Source organism: Scyliorhinus torazame, chromosome 14, assembly GCF_047496885.1.
Source record: "Scyliorhinus torazame isolate Kashiwa2021f chromosome 14, sScyTor2.1, whole genome shotgun sequence".
Taxonomy (NCBI): domain Eukaryota; kingdom Metazoa; phylum Chordata; class Chondrichthyes; order Carcharhiniformes; family Scyliorhinidae; genus Scyliorhinus; species Scyliorhinus torazame.
The window spans coordinates 222,134,247-222,151,518 of record NC_092720.1 but is presented as its reverse complement, the minus strand read 5'-3'; the positions used below and the strand labels follow the sequence as shown (position 1 = coordinate 222,151,518).

The 17,272-nt window shown below is 53.9% G+C and overlaps 1 protein-coding gene across 3 annotated transcripts in view; it reads right to left on the bottom strand.

The window, feature by feature from the left end:
- Positions 1-6,085, bottom strand: part of vars1 (valyl-tRNA synthetase 1) — a 112,599-nt gene extending 106,514 nt beyond the window's left edge. For 2 of the 3 annotated variants that reach the window (XM_072475740.1, XM_072475742.1), the window contains exons 1-2: positions 5,960-6,085; positions 2,892-3,283 (exon numbers count right to left, since the gene is read on the bottom strand). In XM_072475740.1, the coding sequence (XP_072331841.1) occupies positions 2,892-3,254 (363 nt within the window). In that variant the 5' untranslated portion in view covers positions 3,255-3,283; positions 5,960-6,085. Of the gene's footprint in view, positions 1-2,891; positions 3,284-5,443; positions 5,727-5,959 lie in introns of those variants that run through there. The other variant, XM_072475741.1, reaches the window with a different exon arrangement.
- Positions 6,086-17,272: the final 11,187 nt, after the last annotated feature.

Genomic DNA, 17,272 nt, shown 5'->3' with positions numbered 1-17,272 from the left:
GAGCGGGTGCGAGAGAGAGAGAGGGTGCGAGAGAGAGAGGGTGCGAGAGAGAGAAAGGATGCAAGAGAGAGAGAGGGTGCGAGAGAGAGAGAGGACGCAACAGAGAGGGTGCGAGAGAGAGAGGGTGGGAGAGAGTGTGCGAGAGAGAGGGTGCAAGGGAGAGAGTGAAAGCACGAGAAATAGAGGGTGTGAGAGAGATAGAGGGTGCAAGAGAGAGGGTGCGAGGGAGAGGGAGGGTGCGAGGGAGAGGGAGGGTGCGAGAGAGAGGGTGCGAGAGAGAGTGTGCGAGAGAGAGGGTGCGAGAGAGAGGGTGCGAGAGAGACGGTGCGAGAGAGAGGGTGCGAGAGAGAGGGTGCGAGAGAGAGGGTGCGAGAGAGAGGGTGCGAGAGAGGGTGCAAGAAAGAGAGGTTGCGAGAGAGAGAGAGGGTGCGAGAGAGAGAGGGTGCGAGAAAGACGGTGCGAGAGAGAGGGTGCGAGAGAGAGGGTCCGAGAGAGACGGTGCGAGAGAGAGTGTGAGAGAGAGGGTGCGAGAGAGAGGGTGCGAGAGAGAGGGTGCGAGAGAGGGTGTGAGAGAGAGGGTGCGAGAGAGAGGGTGCGAGAGAGAGGGTGCGAGAGAGAGGGTGCGAGAGAGAGGGTGCGAGAGAGGGTGGGAGAGAGAGGGTGCGAGAGAGAGGGTGCAAGAGAGGGTGTGAGGGGGTGGGAGAGAGAGGGTGCGAGAGAGGGTGGGAGAGAGAGGGTGCGAGAGAGAGGGTGCGAGAGAGGGTGGGAGAGAGGGTGGGAGAGAGGGTGGGAGAGAGAGGGTGGGAGAGAGAGGGTGGGAGAGAGAGGGTGCGAGAGAGAGGGTGCAAGAGAGGGTGGGAGAGAGAGGGTGCGAGAGAGAGGGTGTGAGAGAGAGAGGGTGCGAGAGAGAGGGTGCGAGAGAGAGGGTGCGAGAGAGAGAGGGTGCGAGAGAGAGGGTGCGAGAGAGACGGTGCGAGAGAGAGAGCGTACGAGAGAGGGTGCGAGAGAGAGGGTGCGAGAGAGGGTGCGAGAGAGAGGGTGCGAGAGAGAGGGTGCGAGAGAGAGGGTGCGAGAGAGAGGGTGCGAGAGAGAGGGTGCGAGAGAGAGGGTGCAAGAGAGGGTGTGAGAGAGAGGGTGTGAGAGAGAGAGGGTGCGAGAGAGAGAGAGGGTGCGAGAGAGGGGGTGCGAGAGAGAGAGAGGGTGTGAGAGAGAGGGTGCGAGAGAGAGGGTGCAAGAGACGGTGCGAGAGAGAGGGTGTGAGAGAGAGGGTGCGAGAGAGAGGGTGCGAGAGAGAGGGTGCGAGAGAGAGGGTGCGAGAGAGAGGGTGCGAGAGAGAGAGGGTGCGAGAGAGAGAGAGGGTGCGAGAGAGGGTGCGAGAAAGACGGTGCTAGAGAGGGTGCGAGAGAGGGTGAGAGAGAGAGCGTGCGAGAGAGGGTGGGAGAGAGAGGGTGCGAGAGAGAGGGTGCAAGAGAGGGTGTGAGAAAGAGGGTGTGAGAGAGAGAGAGGGTGCGAGAGAGAGAGAGGGTGCGAGAGAGAGAGAGGGTGCGAGAGAGAGAGGGTGCGAGAGAGAGAGAGGGTGCGAGAGAGAGAGAGGGTGCGAGAGAGAGAGAGGGTGCGAGAGAGAGAGCGTGCGAGAGAGGGTGGGAGAGAGAGGGTGCGAGAGAGAGGGTGCGAGAGAGAGGGTGCGAGAGAGAGGGTGCGAGAGAGAGGGTGCGAGAGAGAGGGTGCGAGAGAGGGTGGGAGAGAGGGTGGGAGAGAGAGGGTGCGAGAGAGAGGGTGCGAGAGAGAGGGTGCAAGAGAGGGTGGGAGAGAGAGGGTGCGAGAGAGAGGGTGTGAGAGAGAGAGGGTGCGAGAGAGAGGGTGCGAGAGAGAGGGTGCGAGAGAGAGGGTGCGAGAGAGAGGGTGCGAGAGAGAGGGTGCGAGAGAGAGGGTGCGAGAGAGAGGGTGCGAGAGAGAGGGTGCGAGAGAGAGAGGGTGCGAGAGAGAGAGGGTGCGAGAGAGAGGGTGCGAGAGAGACGGTGCGAGAGAGAGAGCGTATGAGAGAGGGTGCGAGAGAGAGGGTGCGAGAGAGAGGGTGCGAGAGAGAGGGTGCGAGAGAGAGGGTGCGAGAGAGAGGGTGCGAGAGAGAGGGTGCGAGAGAGAGAGGGTGCGAGAGAGAGAGAGGGTGCGAGAGAGGGTGCGAGAAAGACGGTGCGAGAGAGGGTAAGAGAGAGAGCGTGCGAGAGAGGGTGGGAGAGAGAGGGTGCGAGAGAGAGGGTGCAAGAGAGGGTGTGAGAAAGAGGGTGTGAGAGAGAGAGAGGGTGCGAGAGAGAGAGAGGGTGCGAGAGAGAGAGAGGGTGCGAGAGAGAGAGAGGGTGCGAGAGAGGGTGCGAGAAAGACGGTGCGAGAGAGGGTGAGAGAGAGAGCGTGCGAGAGAGGGTGGGAGAGAGAGGGTGCGAGAGAGAGGGTGCAAGAGAGGGTGTGAGAAAGAGGGTGTGAGAGAGAGAGAGGGTGCGAGAGAGAGAGAGGGTGCGAGAGAGAGAGAGGGTGCGAGAGAGAGAGAGGGTGCGAGAGAGAGAGAGGGTGCGAGAGAGACGGTGCGAGAGAGAGAGCGTGCGAGAGAGGGTGCGAGAGAGAGGGTGCGAGAGAGAGGGTGCAAGAGAGGGTGTGAGAGAGAGGGTGTGAGAGAGGGTGCGAGAGAGGGTGCGAGAGAGAGGGTGCGAGAGAGAGGGTGCGAGAGAGAGGGTGCGAGAGAGAGGGTGCGAGAGAGAGGGTGCGAGAGAGAGGGTGCGAGAGAGAGGGTGCGAGAGAGGGTGCGAGAATGAGAAGGTGTGAGAGAGGGTGGGAGAGAGAGAGACAATGAATTATCGAGGAGCCACATTCAACAGGAAATAGGCCATGGGCTGCCTCACCTTCGTGTTGTGCTTCAGCAAGCCCAGAACTGTGAACACCCAAGCACAGGCTGGCTGTAGGAGCTCGCTGTCTGCGAAGTTCACCCACTGCTGGACCAAGGAGGCCTCCTTCCCGCTGCAGCCCCTCATCCTGTCCGGGGCCAGGTAGTGAGCCACGGCCGTCGCTCCATGGATGCAGAGCTTGGACTCGGTTTCCAGCGACGGGAATCTGGACATCGGCAACTGGCTGCGGGTGTCCCCCGCAGCGGGCCCTCGAATCTCCACCACCCTCGTCTTGGACCTTCCGTACTCCAGCGCGACGAGGACCTTGGCGTTCTGGAAGTTGTGAGGGTGAGGAGAGAGGTACAGTGCCGGCGAAGCCATTCTGGGTCTGGGTTAGGCAGGAGTGCGAACTACAAAAGAGGACACAAAAGCAGGGAAATTTAAAACTGTTCATTCTTTTCGGTGCGATGAATGTAGGAAATTGTTACATATATTTCATATTAAAATCCACGGGTTCAAATACATACAGGCAGTATGTTAAAGCTATGATTATGGGGTCGTAAAGGTGAGGCAATCATTGATTTTAATCATTTACTTGTTTACGGAAAAAATGGCTCATGGAATATTGTTTTGGTTTTCAGGAATCCCTAGGGTGTCGATAATTTATGAGGGATTTTGTTTGGTCCAACATTGTGCTTTTAACGTGGTGAAATACGAAAAGGCATTTAACGCAGATAAATGAGGCGTCGGACCACTCGGCCCCTCGAGCCTTCTCCGCCATCCTAATCTGATTGTAACCTCTATTCCATTGTCCCGTCTTCCCCCAACCCTCGACTCTGTTTAGTCGATCAAAGATCTATCCAACCCGCCCTTGAATATCAATGAGCCAGAGCCTCCAACACGTTTTGGGGAAGGGAATGCCACAGACTAACCACCCCTTCGGAGGGTTTAAATGTCTCCCGATCTCTGCTTTAAATGGGGGACCCCTTATTTTATTTTTTAAGTGGTGTCCCCCGGGTTCTTTTGCAACAGTCAGACCCCGAGCAACATCGAACAAAGGTTCCGGCAGGTTAAAGGGACCACATTTAATAATTAATACTATTCTTTATTGTCACAAGTAGGCTTACATTAACACTGTAATAATAATAATTTTTTATTGTCACAAGTATGAAGTTACTGTGAAAATCCCCTAGTCGCCACATTCCGGCGCCTGTTCGGGTCACAGAGGGAGAATTCAGAATGTCCAATTCACCTAACAGCACGTCTTTCGGGACTTGTGGGAGGAAACCGGAGCACCCGGAGGAAACCCACGCAGACACGGGGAGAGCGTGCAGACTCCGCACAGACGGTGACCCAAGCCGGGAATCGAACCCGGGACCCTGGCACTGTGAAGCAATAGTGCTAACCACTGTGCGTGCCGCCCGTCGAAGAAGCATCTGCAGGGAAACAAGTGAAGGCACGGCGGTAAGTTAACCCAGGCCAGAACAGCGCCAGTTTGGCCCGGGAACTGGCAAAGCAGATGTAGCAATTGAACAAGAGCATCAGAGGGAGACGGTGGTGCAGCAGGAATATCACTGGACTCGTAACCCCGAGGGCACAGGTCTGGCCACATGTGACTCCAGACCCACAGCAACTGCCCTCTGAAATGGCTGAACGAGATACTCAGTTCAAGGGCAATTAAGGATGGGCAACAAACATTGGCATTGCCAAACCCATGACAAAGAAATCTCGGTGCGGAACAGGTTGTCCGATGAAATGTTCAATTCTATTGCACTTGCTGCAATTTTCAGTAAGTGTTTTGCTCTCGGGCTGGGTGAACATGGAAGGATACTGCAAATAGCAAGACTATTGAGCCACCTCCAGAGTTTTTCTTATTGGTTCAAAGGATGTCACTGGCTGGGGCCAGCATTTATTGCCCAACCAAAGTGCCCTTCAACTCAGTGCCTTGCTGAGGGGCCATTTCAGAGCTGGGACGGGGTGCGAGAGTCATAGTCACCTACATTGGGTAGCACGGTAGCACACTGGTTAGCACTGTAGCTTTACAGCTCCAGGGTCACAGATTCGATTCCTGGCTTGGGTCACTGTCTGTGCGGAGTCTGCACGTTCTCCCCGTGTCTGCGTGGGTTTCCTCCGGGTGCTCCGGTTTCCTCCCACGGTCCATAGGTGTGCGGGTTAGGTGGATTGGCTATGCTAAATTGCCCCTTAGTGTCTAAAAACGTTAGGGCGGTGTGGGCTTGGATAGGGCCGGTACAGACTCGGTGGGCCGAATGGCCTCCTTACGCACTGTAAATTCTATGTCTATGGAGTCACATGTAGGCCAGACCAGGTCAGGATGGCAGATTTCCTTCCCGAAAGGACATTAGTGAACCGGATGGGTCATTACGACAATCGGCGATAGTTTCAGTGTCACTGTTTTACTGGGGCTAACTTCACATTCCAGATTTTATTCATTGAATTGAAATTCCCCCTGGCAGAACTTGAACCGGTCTCTCTCCCACACCCACCAATCTGGGCCCCTGGATTGCTAGCCCAGTGACTTGACCACTATCTAGGCCTCCTGTGGCAATCACCTCCAGTCCACCGTCTCCCCTTAAACATGAGAGAAGTTGCCCTCTTCCCGCTCCGAGAATCACAGAATGAATCACAGAATCCCGACAGAAGCAGGAGGCCGGTCTTGCAGCCGGTTGCGTCAGCTCGTCAGGCAGGGCCCCACAGCCCGGAGGGAGGGGGTGGGACGGAGCCTGCAATCGCAGCCGGGAGACTGCGGGGTGGAAGGGGGACGGTCGGTTCCGCCGCCGCTCGGAAGGAGCAGCCTAGGTGCACGAATGGAACGCGGCGACAGTCCCAGGGTTCGAATGGAACGCGGCGACAGTCCCAACGTTCGAATGGAACGCGGCGACATTCCCGACGTTCGAATGGAACGCGGCGACAGTCCCAACGTTCGAACGGAACGCGGTGACACATACTGACACCCTCGTGCTCCCGGCAGCAGCAGGACCCCACGCCTTGTGGGGGAGGATGTGCAATTTAATTATCAGAACCAGGAGGCTATCTTGTCTGGAGGGCTTGAGGGTAAAAGTGCAAACCTGCCGCCAACTCGGTGTCGCGGGGGAACGAGGAACAAAAGAGAGATAATTTCTTCCTGCCCTCTCCTGCCGCCTCTGACCGGGCACAAGGCAGAGGACGCGCCGTCGGTGAACCCTTCCCCCTGGTGGCCGGGAGTAGGTTCTGCAGCGAGGGGAGGCAAGGGGGAGCGGCCGAATACCGTGTCTGGGTCACCCCACCTTCCAACACACACACACACACAGAAACCGAAAGATTATCTGTCCTTTCATCACGCACACCCTTCTCTCTGAAAACGGCCTCGCCTGTCGGTTTATTATTTCTTTGTCGATATAAATGTTTCTGGAACCTACCTCTCCATTCACCTGAGGAAGGAGCAGTGCTCCGAAAGCTAGTGTTTGAAACAAACCAGTTGGACTTGAACCTGGTGTTGTCAGACTTCTTACTATATTATTTCTGGATAGGAGGCTCTGAGCTATGAGAAAATTCGATAGGCTGGGGTTGCTTCCCTTGGAGCAGCGAAAGTTGAGAAGGGACCTGATTTGAGGTATAATAATAATCTTTAGTGTCACAAGTAGGCTTACATTAACACTGCAATGAAGTTACTGTGAAAATCCCCCAGTCGCCACATTCCAGCGCCTGTTTGGGTCACAGAGGGAGAATTTAGAATGTCCAATTCACCTCGCAGCACGTCTTTCGGGACTGCACCGACCCTCCGAAAGAGCACCCAACGTAGGCCCCATCCCCGTAACCCCATCTCGGAGTAATTTAGCGCGGTAATCCAATCCACCTAACCTGCACGTCTTTGGACTGTGGGAGGAAACCGGAGCACCTGGAGGAAACCCACGCAGACACGGGGAGAACGTGCAGACTCCGCACGGACAGTGACCCAAGCCGGGAATCGAACCTGGGACCCTGGCGCTGTGAAGTAAAAGTGCAAACCACTGTGCTACCGTACCGCTCATAATTAAAGAAGCATTTAGATATTCACTTGGGCTGTCGTAACCTCCAGGGCTGTGAGCCAAGCGCTGGAAAATGGGATGAGTGCAGTCAAATCTTTGTGGGCCGGCATTGACCTGATGGGCCAAATGGCTTTCTAAGCAGTGAAAGTTTAGGAATCTAAAAAAACGTCTCTCCGGTGACAAGCTTGGGCATGAACGGTAGCATAGTGGTTAGCACAATTGCTTCACAGCTCCAGGGTCCCAGGTTCGATTCCGGCTTGGGTCACTGTCTGTGCGGAGTCTGCACGTTCTCCCCGTGTGTGCGCGGGTTTCCTCCGGGTGCTCCGGTTTCCTCCCACGGTCCAAAGATGTGCAGGTTAGGTGGATTGGCCAAGCTAAATTGCCCTTAGTGTCCAAAATTGCCCTTAGTGTTGGGTGGGGTTACTGGGTTATGGGGATAGGGTGGGGGTGTGGGCTTGGGTAGGGTGCTCTTTCCAAGAGCCGGTGCAGACTCGATGGGCCGAATGGCCTCCTTCTGCACTGTAAATTCTATGAAAAAAAAAATTCTATGACAACGAGGAAGGGCAAATGCTTTCACAAACGTGCAGACAACAACAACTTCTGTAGCGCCGAATGAAATGTTCCAAGGCCATTCTCAAAGGGACCATTTTAACATCAAACAGGGATGATATGAGGGAAGAATCATGGAATCCCTACGTTACAGAAGGAGGCCATCCTGCCCATTGAGTCTGCACCAACCCTCCGAAAGATCCTACCCCTGCCCTATCACTGTAACCCTACTGAACCTGCACATCTTTGAACACTTAAGGACAATTTTCCCATGGCCAATCCACCTAACCTGCATATCTTGGTACTGGGAGGAACACTGAGCACGCAGAGGAAACTCATGCAGACATGGGAAGAAAGTGCAAACTGCACGCAGTCACCCACCGGAATAGAACCCGGGTCTCTGATGGTGTGAGGTAGCAGTGCTAACCACTGTGCCACCCAAGATATAGGAATGGAAAGTAGGGCGGTGAAATTCACGGAAGGGGATTGCAGAGCCTGGGGCCCACAGGATGGCGCGGCAACCGATGGTGGAGCGATTAAAATCAGGGATGTACAGCTGGAATTGGGTGAGCGCCGAGATCTCGGAGGGTGCTGGGACAGGAGGGGATTATGGAGTTGGGAAGGGGGGAGGCCAGGAAGGGATTTGAAAGCAAGGATGAGAATTTTAAAATTGAGGGGGTTCTCAGTCAGGAGCTGGGAAGTTGGGGGGGGGTAATCAGGGAACGAGACCTGGTTCAGGTTGGAACGCAGGCAGCAGAGCTTTGAATAACCACGAGTTTAAGGGGCGAGCTGGAAGGGGGTAGAATCCAGGAAGGAATAGACAGGGTAGACGCAGGTTTTGATGTTTCCCTTGGTCGGGGAGTCTGGAACCAGGGGGAACGATTTCAAAATAAGGGGGAAGCCACTTAGGTTAGGACTAAGATGGAGAGGAATTTCTTCACTCCGAGGATTGTGAATCTTTGGATTTCTCTATCCCAGAGGGCTGTGGAAGCTCAGTCACTGAGTATGTTTGATAGGTTTCTGATCAACAATAATGAAAATGGTTCATAAGTTCACAAGTTCATAAGATATCGGAGCAGAATTAGGCCATTCGGCCCATCGAGTCTGCTCCGCCATTCTATCCTGGCTGATCCCATCCTGGCCTTAACTCCACCGTCTTGCCCGCTCTCCGGAACCCTTCAAGCCATTACCAATTAAAAATCAATCTATCTCCTCCTCAAATTTACTGACTGTCCCAGCATCCACCTGGGGGAGCGAATTCCACAGATTCACAGAGAAATTGTTTCTCTCCTCATCTCGGTTTTAAATTTGCTACCTCTTTTCCTAAAACCATGACCTCTGGTTTTCGAATGCCCCACAAGAAGATTCCCCCACCCAGAGCACATTCTGTGCCCTCGCCACCCTCAGTGCTTCCTCCAAGTGGTGTTCAACATGGAGGATTCATCAGCTGTGGGAGATGAGAACAGTGCGTGGTAATCAGCAGGAGGTTTCCTTGCCCATGTTTGACCTGTTGCCAGGAGATTTCATGGGGTCCAGAGTCAATGTTGAGGATTCCCAGGGCAACTCCCTCCTGATGGTATACCACCTCTGCTGGATCTGTCCTGCCGGTGAGACAGGACATACCCAAGAATGGTGATAGTGGTGTCTGGGACATTGGGCGGGATTCTCCGCAATTGGCGCGATGTCCGCCGACTGGCGCCAAAAACGGCACGAATCAGTCCGGCATCGCGCCGCCCCAAAGGTGCGGAATTCTCCGCATCTTGGGGGGCCGAGCCCTCACCTTGAGGGGCTAGGCCCGCGCCGGACTGATTTCCGCCCCGCCATCTGGCGGGAAAGGCCTTTGGTGCTCTGCCAGCTGGCGCGGAAATGACTTCGCCGGGCGACGCATGCGCGGGAGCGTCAGCGGCCGCTCACGGTATCCCCGCGCATGCGCAGTGGAGGGGGTCTCTTCTGCCTCCGCCATAGTGGAGACCGTGGCGAAGGCGGAAGGAAAAGAGTGCCCCCACGGCACAGGCCCGCCCGCGGTTCGGTGGGCCCCGATCGCGGGCCAGGCCACAGTGGGGGCACCCCCGGAGCCCGCCCGCGCCGCCTTGTCCCGCCGGTAAAAGAGGTGGTTTGATTCTCGCCGGCGGGACAGGCATTCCAGCAACGGGACTTCGGCCCATCGCGGGCCGGAGAATCGCCGGGTGGGGGGGGCCCGCCAACCGGCGTGGAGCGATTCCCGCCCCCGCCGAATATCCGGTGCCGGAGAATTCGGCAACCGCCGGGGGCGGGATTCTCGCCAGCCCCTGGCGATTCTCCGACCCGGCTGGTGGTCGGAGAATCCCACCCATTGTCTGTAGGTATGATTCTGTGAGTATGACTATGTCAGGTTGTTGCTTAACTAGTATCATAGAATTTACAGTGCAGAAGGAGGTCATTCGGCCCACCTGGTCTACACCGGCCCTTGGAAAGAGCACCATACCTAAGCCCACACCTCCACCCCATCCCCGCAACCCAGTAACCCCACCCGATCTTTTTTGGACTCTAAGGACAATTTAGCGTGGCCAATCCACCTAACAGCACGTCTTTCAGGACTTGTGGGAGGAAACCGGAGCACCCGGAGGAAACCCACGCAGACACGGGGAGAACGTGCAGACTCCGCACAGTTGGCGACCCAAGCCGGGGATCGAACCCGAGTTTCTGGAGCTGTGAAACAACAGTGCTAACCACTGTGCTACCGTGTTGTCCCTCGTCTAGTCTGTGAGACAGCTCTCCCAACTTCGACACACGCCCCCAGATGCTAGTGAGAGGGGCTTTGCAGGGTCAACAGGGCTGGGTTTGCCCAGGGCGATGCCAGGTGGGCCGTCCGTTTGGACACAAGTGAATGTCTTGCGTGGCATTTCAGAAACGAAAAGTGTATTGTGGAGTTCACCTGACCTATAATATTTTATTTGGCTCGGACGAGCACAAGAGCCGATCTTTCAGGTGTTAGTCAACAGTCTCTCGAGACACTTTAATCAAAAACCAGCTTTATTCTAAGAGTTTAGTTAACATTTGTATAAACACACACAGCAAGAAATCTTATCAATTACAAACATAAAGACCCCACACAGCTACAGTAATCTATGTATAACACTCAATGAATTCCCCCTTAACTGTTCCAATTCAAAAACAAAATCCCATAAACCAAAACCCCTTTTTAAGAGCGTGGTCCAGCACTCTGCATTCTCACTTGAATAAGACTGGCTTTTCCTGAGATTCTGACCCCCCTCTCACCAGCTGGTGAAAACACTTCCGGAAAGCAAACATTGGGCGGGATTCTCTGATCCTGGGGCTAAGTGCTGACGCCGTCGTAAACGCTGGAGCGTTTTACGACGGCGTCAACAGGCCCCTAGGATTAGCGATCCTGCGCCACACAGGGGGCCAGCACGGCATTGGAGATCCTCACGTTGCTCCAGCTGCCGATACAGGCGGCAGAATGGGCGGCGCAGGTCCGCGCATGCGCGCTACGGCCGGCGCGAGTTCGCACATGTGCTTGGGTTGCCTTCTCCGCGCCGGCCCCTACGCAACATGGCGGAGAGCTACAGGGGCCCGGCATGAAGGAACATAGGCCCCCACCAGGACAAGTCCGCCCACCGATTGGTAGGCCCCGGTCACGGGCCAGGCCACCGTGGAGACCCCCCCAGGGTCGGATCCCCCCTACCAGGCTGTCCCCCGCAGCATGAACGCCGAGGTCCCGCCGGGTAGGACCATACGAGAACGGCACCGGCGGGACTCGGTCTAACGCGGCGGGCACTCGGCCCATCATGTGGGTAGAATCGGCGCGTTGAGCGGCCCCCGACGATTCTCCGGTGACCAGAGAATTGGCGGATCAGCGTCGCGTGAATCGCGCCCCCCATCGCCAATTCTCCGACCCGTCGCGGGGTGGGAGAATCCCGCTCTATATATTTTAAGTTGCCAAAACAGCAGGTAGCTATAATCAATGGGTTGCTTTCTTGAAACAACTCTTTAAAATGAAAATAAAAAGAGAGACCCAAACACTGCTGTTCTCTGCCTGAGTCCACAAATGTGAAAGTGAAACCAAAAACAGCTCACAGAGCCACAGCCCAGCTCCGAGTGACATCACTGAATGCCATGTGATAAGACAAATACCTTTCTTAAAGGGACACTCGCATGACAAGAGCAAGAGCTATACGTTTACATCAAGGGGGTCGAGCCTGGATGTTACATCAGGAGTGGCGCTGCAAACTTTGTAATGTCGTTTCGTCACCTCGTTTTTAGTTGAACATTGAGTCGCTGAGTGTCCCATGGTCTGTTTTGGGTGACCCCAGTCCCTTACAGTTTTCAACTCTCCATTTGTGCAGTATCTGTATCTGCCATGGTTTGTACGGGAGCAGTGTAGGGATGGAATACAAAAGCAGAAATGGAATGTTGGAACGAGCTGCATAAAACGCTGGTTGGGCCACAGCTGGGTTTTGTGCACAGTTCTGGTCACCCCGTTACGGGAAGGACATCATTGCTCTGGGGAGAGAGCAGAGGAGATTTACAAGAATGTTGCCAGGGCTTGAAAAGTGCAGCAATGGGGAGAGACTGGAGAGGCTGGGGTTGTTTTCCTTAGAACAGAGGTGGCAGGAGATGGCGCCGGCAATGAGTGACACCGAGGCCAACACTGCTCGGGTGGCGACCACAGTGGCGAGCCTGGTGCACAACGTCAGCACCGTGAGTGATGGGGGTCCAAGGAGCAAACCAGCTGCCCCTCAGTCCCAAGGTGAACCCAGGGCCCTATGGGAAGGGGGGGGCGCTGAATGCCAACCCGGACCCATCCTATGGGGCGACCACGGTTGCCACCAGAACTCCCGCGTTCCACCCCTCTGTTGAGGCCGCATCTCGGGGTCAGCACACAGGACAGGGTGGCACAGCTGCACATGTGCCATCGCCAAGTGAGCCGCGGCCCTCTGGCCTCAAAGCCCCCAGAGGACACCTACCAGGGGCATCGAAGGATACGGGACGAGGTAAACAGCTGACCCCCCCCCACCTCAGATGTGCATCCTGGGCAAACACCAAGGTGTAGTGGCAGATCTAGGAGGACCAGGCACGTTGAGCATCACTGAGGAAGCTCAGGTAGGGGTGGGGGGTTAGGTCAGGGATGGGGAAGGGGTGGCATTGGCGGCCGGGGGGGGTGGCGGTGTTGGGGGTCCGGCACTATTGGGTTTGGCCTCTGTCACTTTCTTCCGTTCTTCCGCAATGTGGGCTGACCCCTGGACCTTTTGCCTGTCTCTCCGGTCAACTCCCCCAGCCCGTGGCACCCCCCCCACCCTTCGGCCATATTAGTGTCCCGGGAGCTGTGTTCCATCCCCGGGGTGTTGGCTGCTGCGGTGTCAACTCCCGCAGTGGCCAGGCGTCAAGGTTTGATTGAAATGCTCGGCAATGACTCCCACATGCTACATGGTCTGCCCACCCAGAGGAATCCACTTGGCATGTATCAAGTGCTCACTTAACCACAATTGCCGATTCCCTATTATCGATAGCCTTCAGCCATGCAGCCAGGGGCCTCAGCAGTCGGTGGGGGGTTATGGGTGAGCGGTGGGGCAGACGGGCAGGGACAGGGGTTGCCCCCAGCATGGGGATGGGATCCAAGGGTAGGCACGGTGGTGCCGTGAGCAATTGCCCCCTCCCCTCCCACGGTTGCCCCCAACTGCTTCACCCCCCAACCTCATATGGCGGACCATCCCTGCGGAGGGTCTCCCACCCCCTGCCAAGCACTGGGGTGGCCAGCCCAGCGCCCTGGGCTCTTTGCCTCTGGGCAAAGATGGCTACTCCCCTCCTCACCTCCCCACAGAACCCCGTCCGTCAGGTTCAAGTTTTTAAAAAGGGGTACCAATCGGCGCCAGCGTGACCATTTACTGGGGAGGCCGCTGAACGACAGGAGGCCATTGGCTATGGGGCTCTCATTAATTGTATGCAAATGGGGCTTAAGTGGTGATAATTGGTTTCTTGCCACACTACGGCAAGATTCCAAAATCGCTTACGGGAGTTGGGTGGTTGCATCGCAAACTGTTTGGCGCCTGGCGAGATTCCCACTTTTGGCCTCTCTCGCTACTCACCGGCCTTGTTACACTTGAGCATAGAAGATCGCGCCCAATGTCTCTAATCATCTACTCCTCAGGGAACCTCGTTTATATAAACAAAATTCCATTAGCCCAACTTTTATGGTGCTTTAATTGCGCCTCTGTCTCCAAAAAAGCCTGCTGCCTTTCAAACCAGGATTTGTAACATGACTGCAGCTGTCACACACACTAACCCAGGTTTTTAACCCTTACTGCACCAAATAATTACAATACAATATATATCTGAAACTCCTACATCCATGACAGTGGAGCTTTAAGGTGATTGGTAGAAAGGTTAGAGCAGACATGAGGGAAATCCTTTAAACCCAGAGGGCGAATTTACTGCCTAAGTTTGTGCTTGAGGCTGAAATTGCAAGTCACTTAAAAGGTACCTGGATCTGATGTGTTGGAACCTGCAAGGTTATGGACCAGGTGCTAGAAATTGGGACCAAGTGAGTGGCTAGAACAAAGAACAAAGAAATGTACAGCACAGGAACAGGCCCTTCGGCCTTCCAAGCCCGTGCCGACCACGCTGCCCGACTAAACTACAATCTTCTACACTTCCTGGGTCCGTATCCCTCTATTCCCATCCTATTCATGTATTTGTCAAGATGCCCCTTAAATGTCACTATCGTCCCTGCTTCCACCACCTCCTCCGGCAGCGAGTTCCAGGCACCCACGACCCTCTGTGTAAAAAACTTGCCTCGTACATCTACTCTAAACCTTGCCCCTCGCACCTTAAACCTATGCCCCCTCGTAATTGACCCCTCTACCCTGGGGAAAAGCCTCTGACTATCCACTCTGTCTATGCCCCTCATAATTTTGTAGACCTCTATCAGGTCGCCCCTCAACCTCCTTCGTTCCTGTGAGAACAAACTGAGTTTATTCAACCGCTCCTCATAGCTAATGCCCTCCATACCAGGCAACATCCTGGTAAATCTCTTCTGCACCCTCTCTAAAGCCTCCACATCCTTCTGGTAGTGTGGCGACCAGAATTGAACACTATACTCCAAGTGTGGCCTAACTAAGGTTCTATACAGCTGCAACATGACTTGCCAATTCTTATACTCAATGCCCCGGCCAATGAAGGCAAGCATGCCGTATGCCTTCTTAACTACCTTCTCCACCTGTGTTACCCCTTTCAGTGACCTGTGGACCTGTACACCTAGATCTCTCTGACTTTCAATACTCTTGAGGGTTCTACCATTCACTGTATATTCCCTACCTGCATTAGACCTTCCAAAATGCATTACCTCACATTTGTCTGGATTAAACTCCATCTGCCATCTCTCCGCCCAAGTCTCCAAACAATCTAAATCCTGCTGTATCCTCTGACAGTCCTCATCGCTATCCGCAATTCCACCAACCTTTGTGTCGTCTGCAAACTTACTAATTTCTTTTTTTCTCTTTTGTGGCCAGTGGAAACACGATGGGCCGAATAGCCTCTTTCTGCGCCTTAACCTTTTGATGGTTCTGGGTTGAAACTTTCTGTATTGTGTCTTTCATTCGCTGTCTGTTTGTGACTTTTTGAGAGAACCATTCATTTTTCCAAACTTCCCCAACGTTGAAATCAATTTGCCTGCGGTTGTGTGCATGGATCCAAAATGGCTGAGGTGGATTCAGGCGGAGGGTCGCTGCATTGTGGTGGCCATGTGGGGGCAAAGGGGGGGTTTCAGAAAGGGGGGGGTGGTATTTGCCAGCAGGGGTCGCCCGGGTGTTCGGTTGACTTCAGGATTCCACTGAGGCAGCTCATTACAGGGTGTTGGACTATGATATAAATTACAGGCGGCACTGTAACTACATTTGTGCTCCTATATTACTTTTGAACAGTTCTGATAAAACAAAAGGTACTCATTGGCTTAGATGCTTGTTTAGAAGAGGCAATTTGCAGAAATAGATAGTGTATACACAATGCTGTTAATATCGGAAAGGACACAAAATCGCTGTTAGCTATTTTGTGATATTAAAGACACAAAATGGCTGAACAAGCCACATTCCCTGTAAACTGTCTCATGAGAACCAACTGTGGGTACGTATAGGGAGTATCCCAACAGCCGCTGATAACAGCTTCACAGAACAAGACATGCAATGTGTCCTTGATAAAGCTCAAGGACTCCAGTTGCAGACAGGACATCATTATGTTAGTTTTGAATGACGTCTGTATGAAGTTAGGGGCGGGTAAGACAACACCCACTTTAACCATATATGTGATAACTGGGATGCTAGGAAAATTGATTGACTGCATGTAATAAAGTGTGACGCGAATATAGTTGATTGATTGTATGTAAATGAGAATACAACTAATTCCGCCCCTTGAATCTGTATATTAACCCGTGTGAGCCTTAGCTCAAGTGAGAGAAGGTGCTGTCAATAGGCTGCAGAGCCTCAGGCCTTTTCTCCCAGATCTCTGACATAATAAACGGCTTTTTTAACTTATACTCAGGCCTTCGTGTGAATATTTTCACCTCTAACACAGGGCTTAGTTGAACATCAACCAGTCACCACTCGGGGTTCCTCAGGTACTGGTGGAAGGATTGCATACGGTGCAACTTCACTTTGAGGTAAATCGACCTAGGGTCATGTCGTGCACATGGTCAGGCATTCCTTCAGGGACATGGAACCAAGAAGGCTCAGATGAGGTTTGATGGAGATGTTCAAAATCATGAGGAGGCTGGACAGAGGGGATAGGGAGAAACTGTTCCCGCTTGTAAAAGGTTCAGGAATGAGAGGAGGCAGATTTAAGGAGATTTGGTGTGAGAAAAAAGTGTGGTGGAGGCAGGTTCAATCGAGAGATTTCAAGCAAACATTACATGATTATTTGAATAGAAACAGTGTGTGGGGGATGGCACTAAGTCACGATGCTCATTTGAAGTGCCGATGCCGATGGGTCATTCGGCTTCTTCCGGGCCTTCCAGACACTGCGACAACGAATGAACGGACATCGCGCAACAATCGCCAGGCAGGAATGCTCCCTTCCAGTCGGGGAACACTTCCGCAGTCAAGGGCATTCAGCCTCTGATCTCCGGGTAAGCGTTCTCCAAGGCGGCCTTCAGGACCCGCGACAACGCAGAATCGCCGAGCAGAAGCTTATAGCCAAGTTCCGCACACATGAGTGCGGCCTCAACCGGGACCTGGGATTCATGTCGCATTACATTCATCCCCCACCATCTGGCCTGCAAAATCCTACCAACTGTCCTGGCTTGACACAATTCACACCTCTTTAACCTGAGGTTACCCCATCTCTGGATCTGTAAAGATTTAATCACCTGCCAATGCTCGCATTCCAAGCATTGTCTGGCATCTTTGACTTTGTCTACATATGTGTTTCTGGAACCCACATCTTCATTCACCTGAGGAAGGAGGTTCTTGAAATTCCCTCGGATGATGAGTTTGTATTCTCCTCTCCAAAAATCATGCAACACATTGTCCTGACTAGCAGGCTGCATCGGCTTAAGTGTACTGCTTCAAGGCACATTCTGATGATGAGTCCACAGACCAAAAGTAATAAATAAAAGTATATCAATGGGAAGAGGATAACTAGGAAAAGAGTAGGGCCTATTAGGGACTAAGGGGGAAATCTATGGGTGGAGCCAGAGGACACTGGGAGGCTGTTGAACGAATACTTCATATCAGTCTTCATCCAATAGAATGAGGAGGTAGTTATAGAGCTTAAGGAGAGAGACTGGGCGGTTCTTGAACATAGAGGGAGGGAGAAGGTATTGGTGGTGTTGCAGGC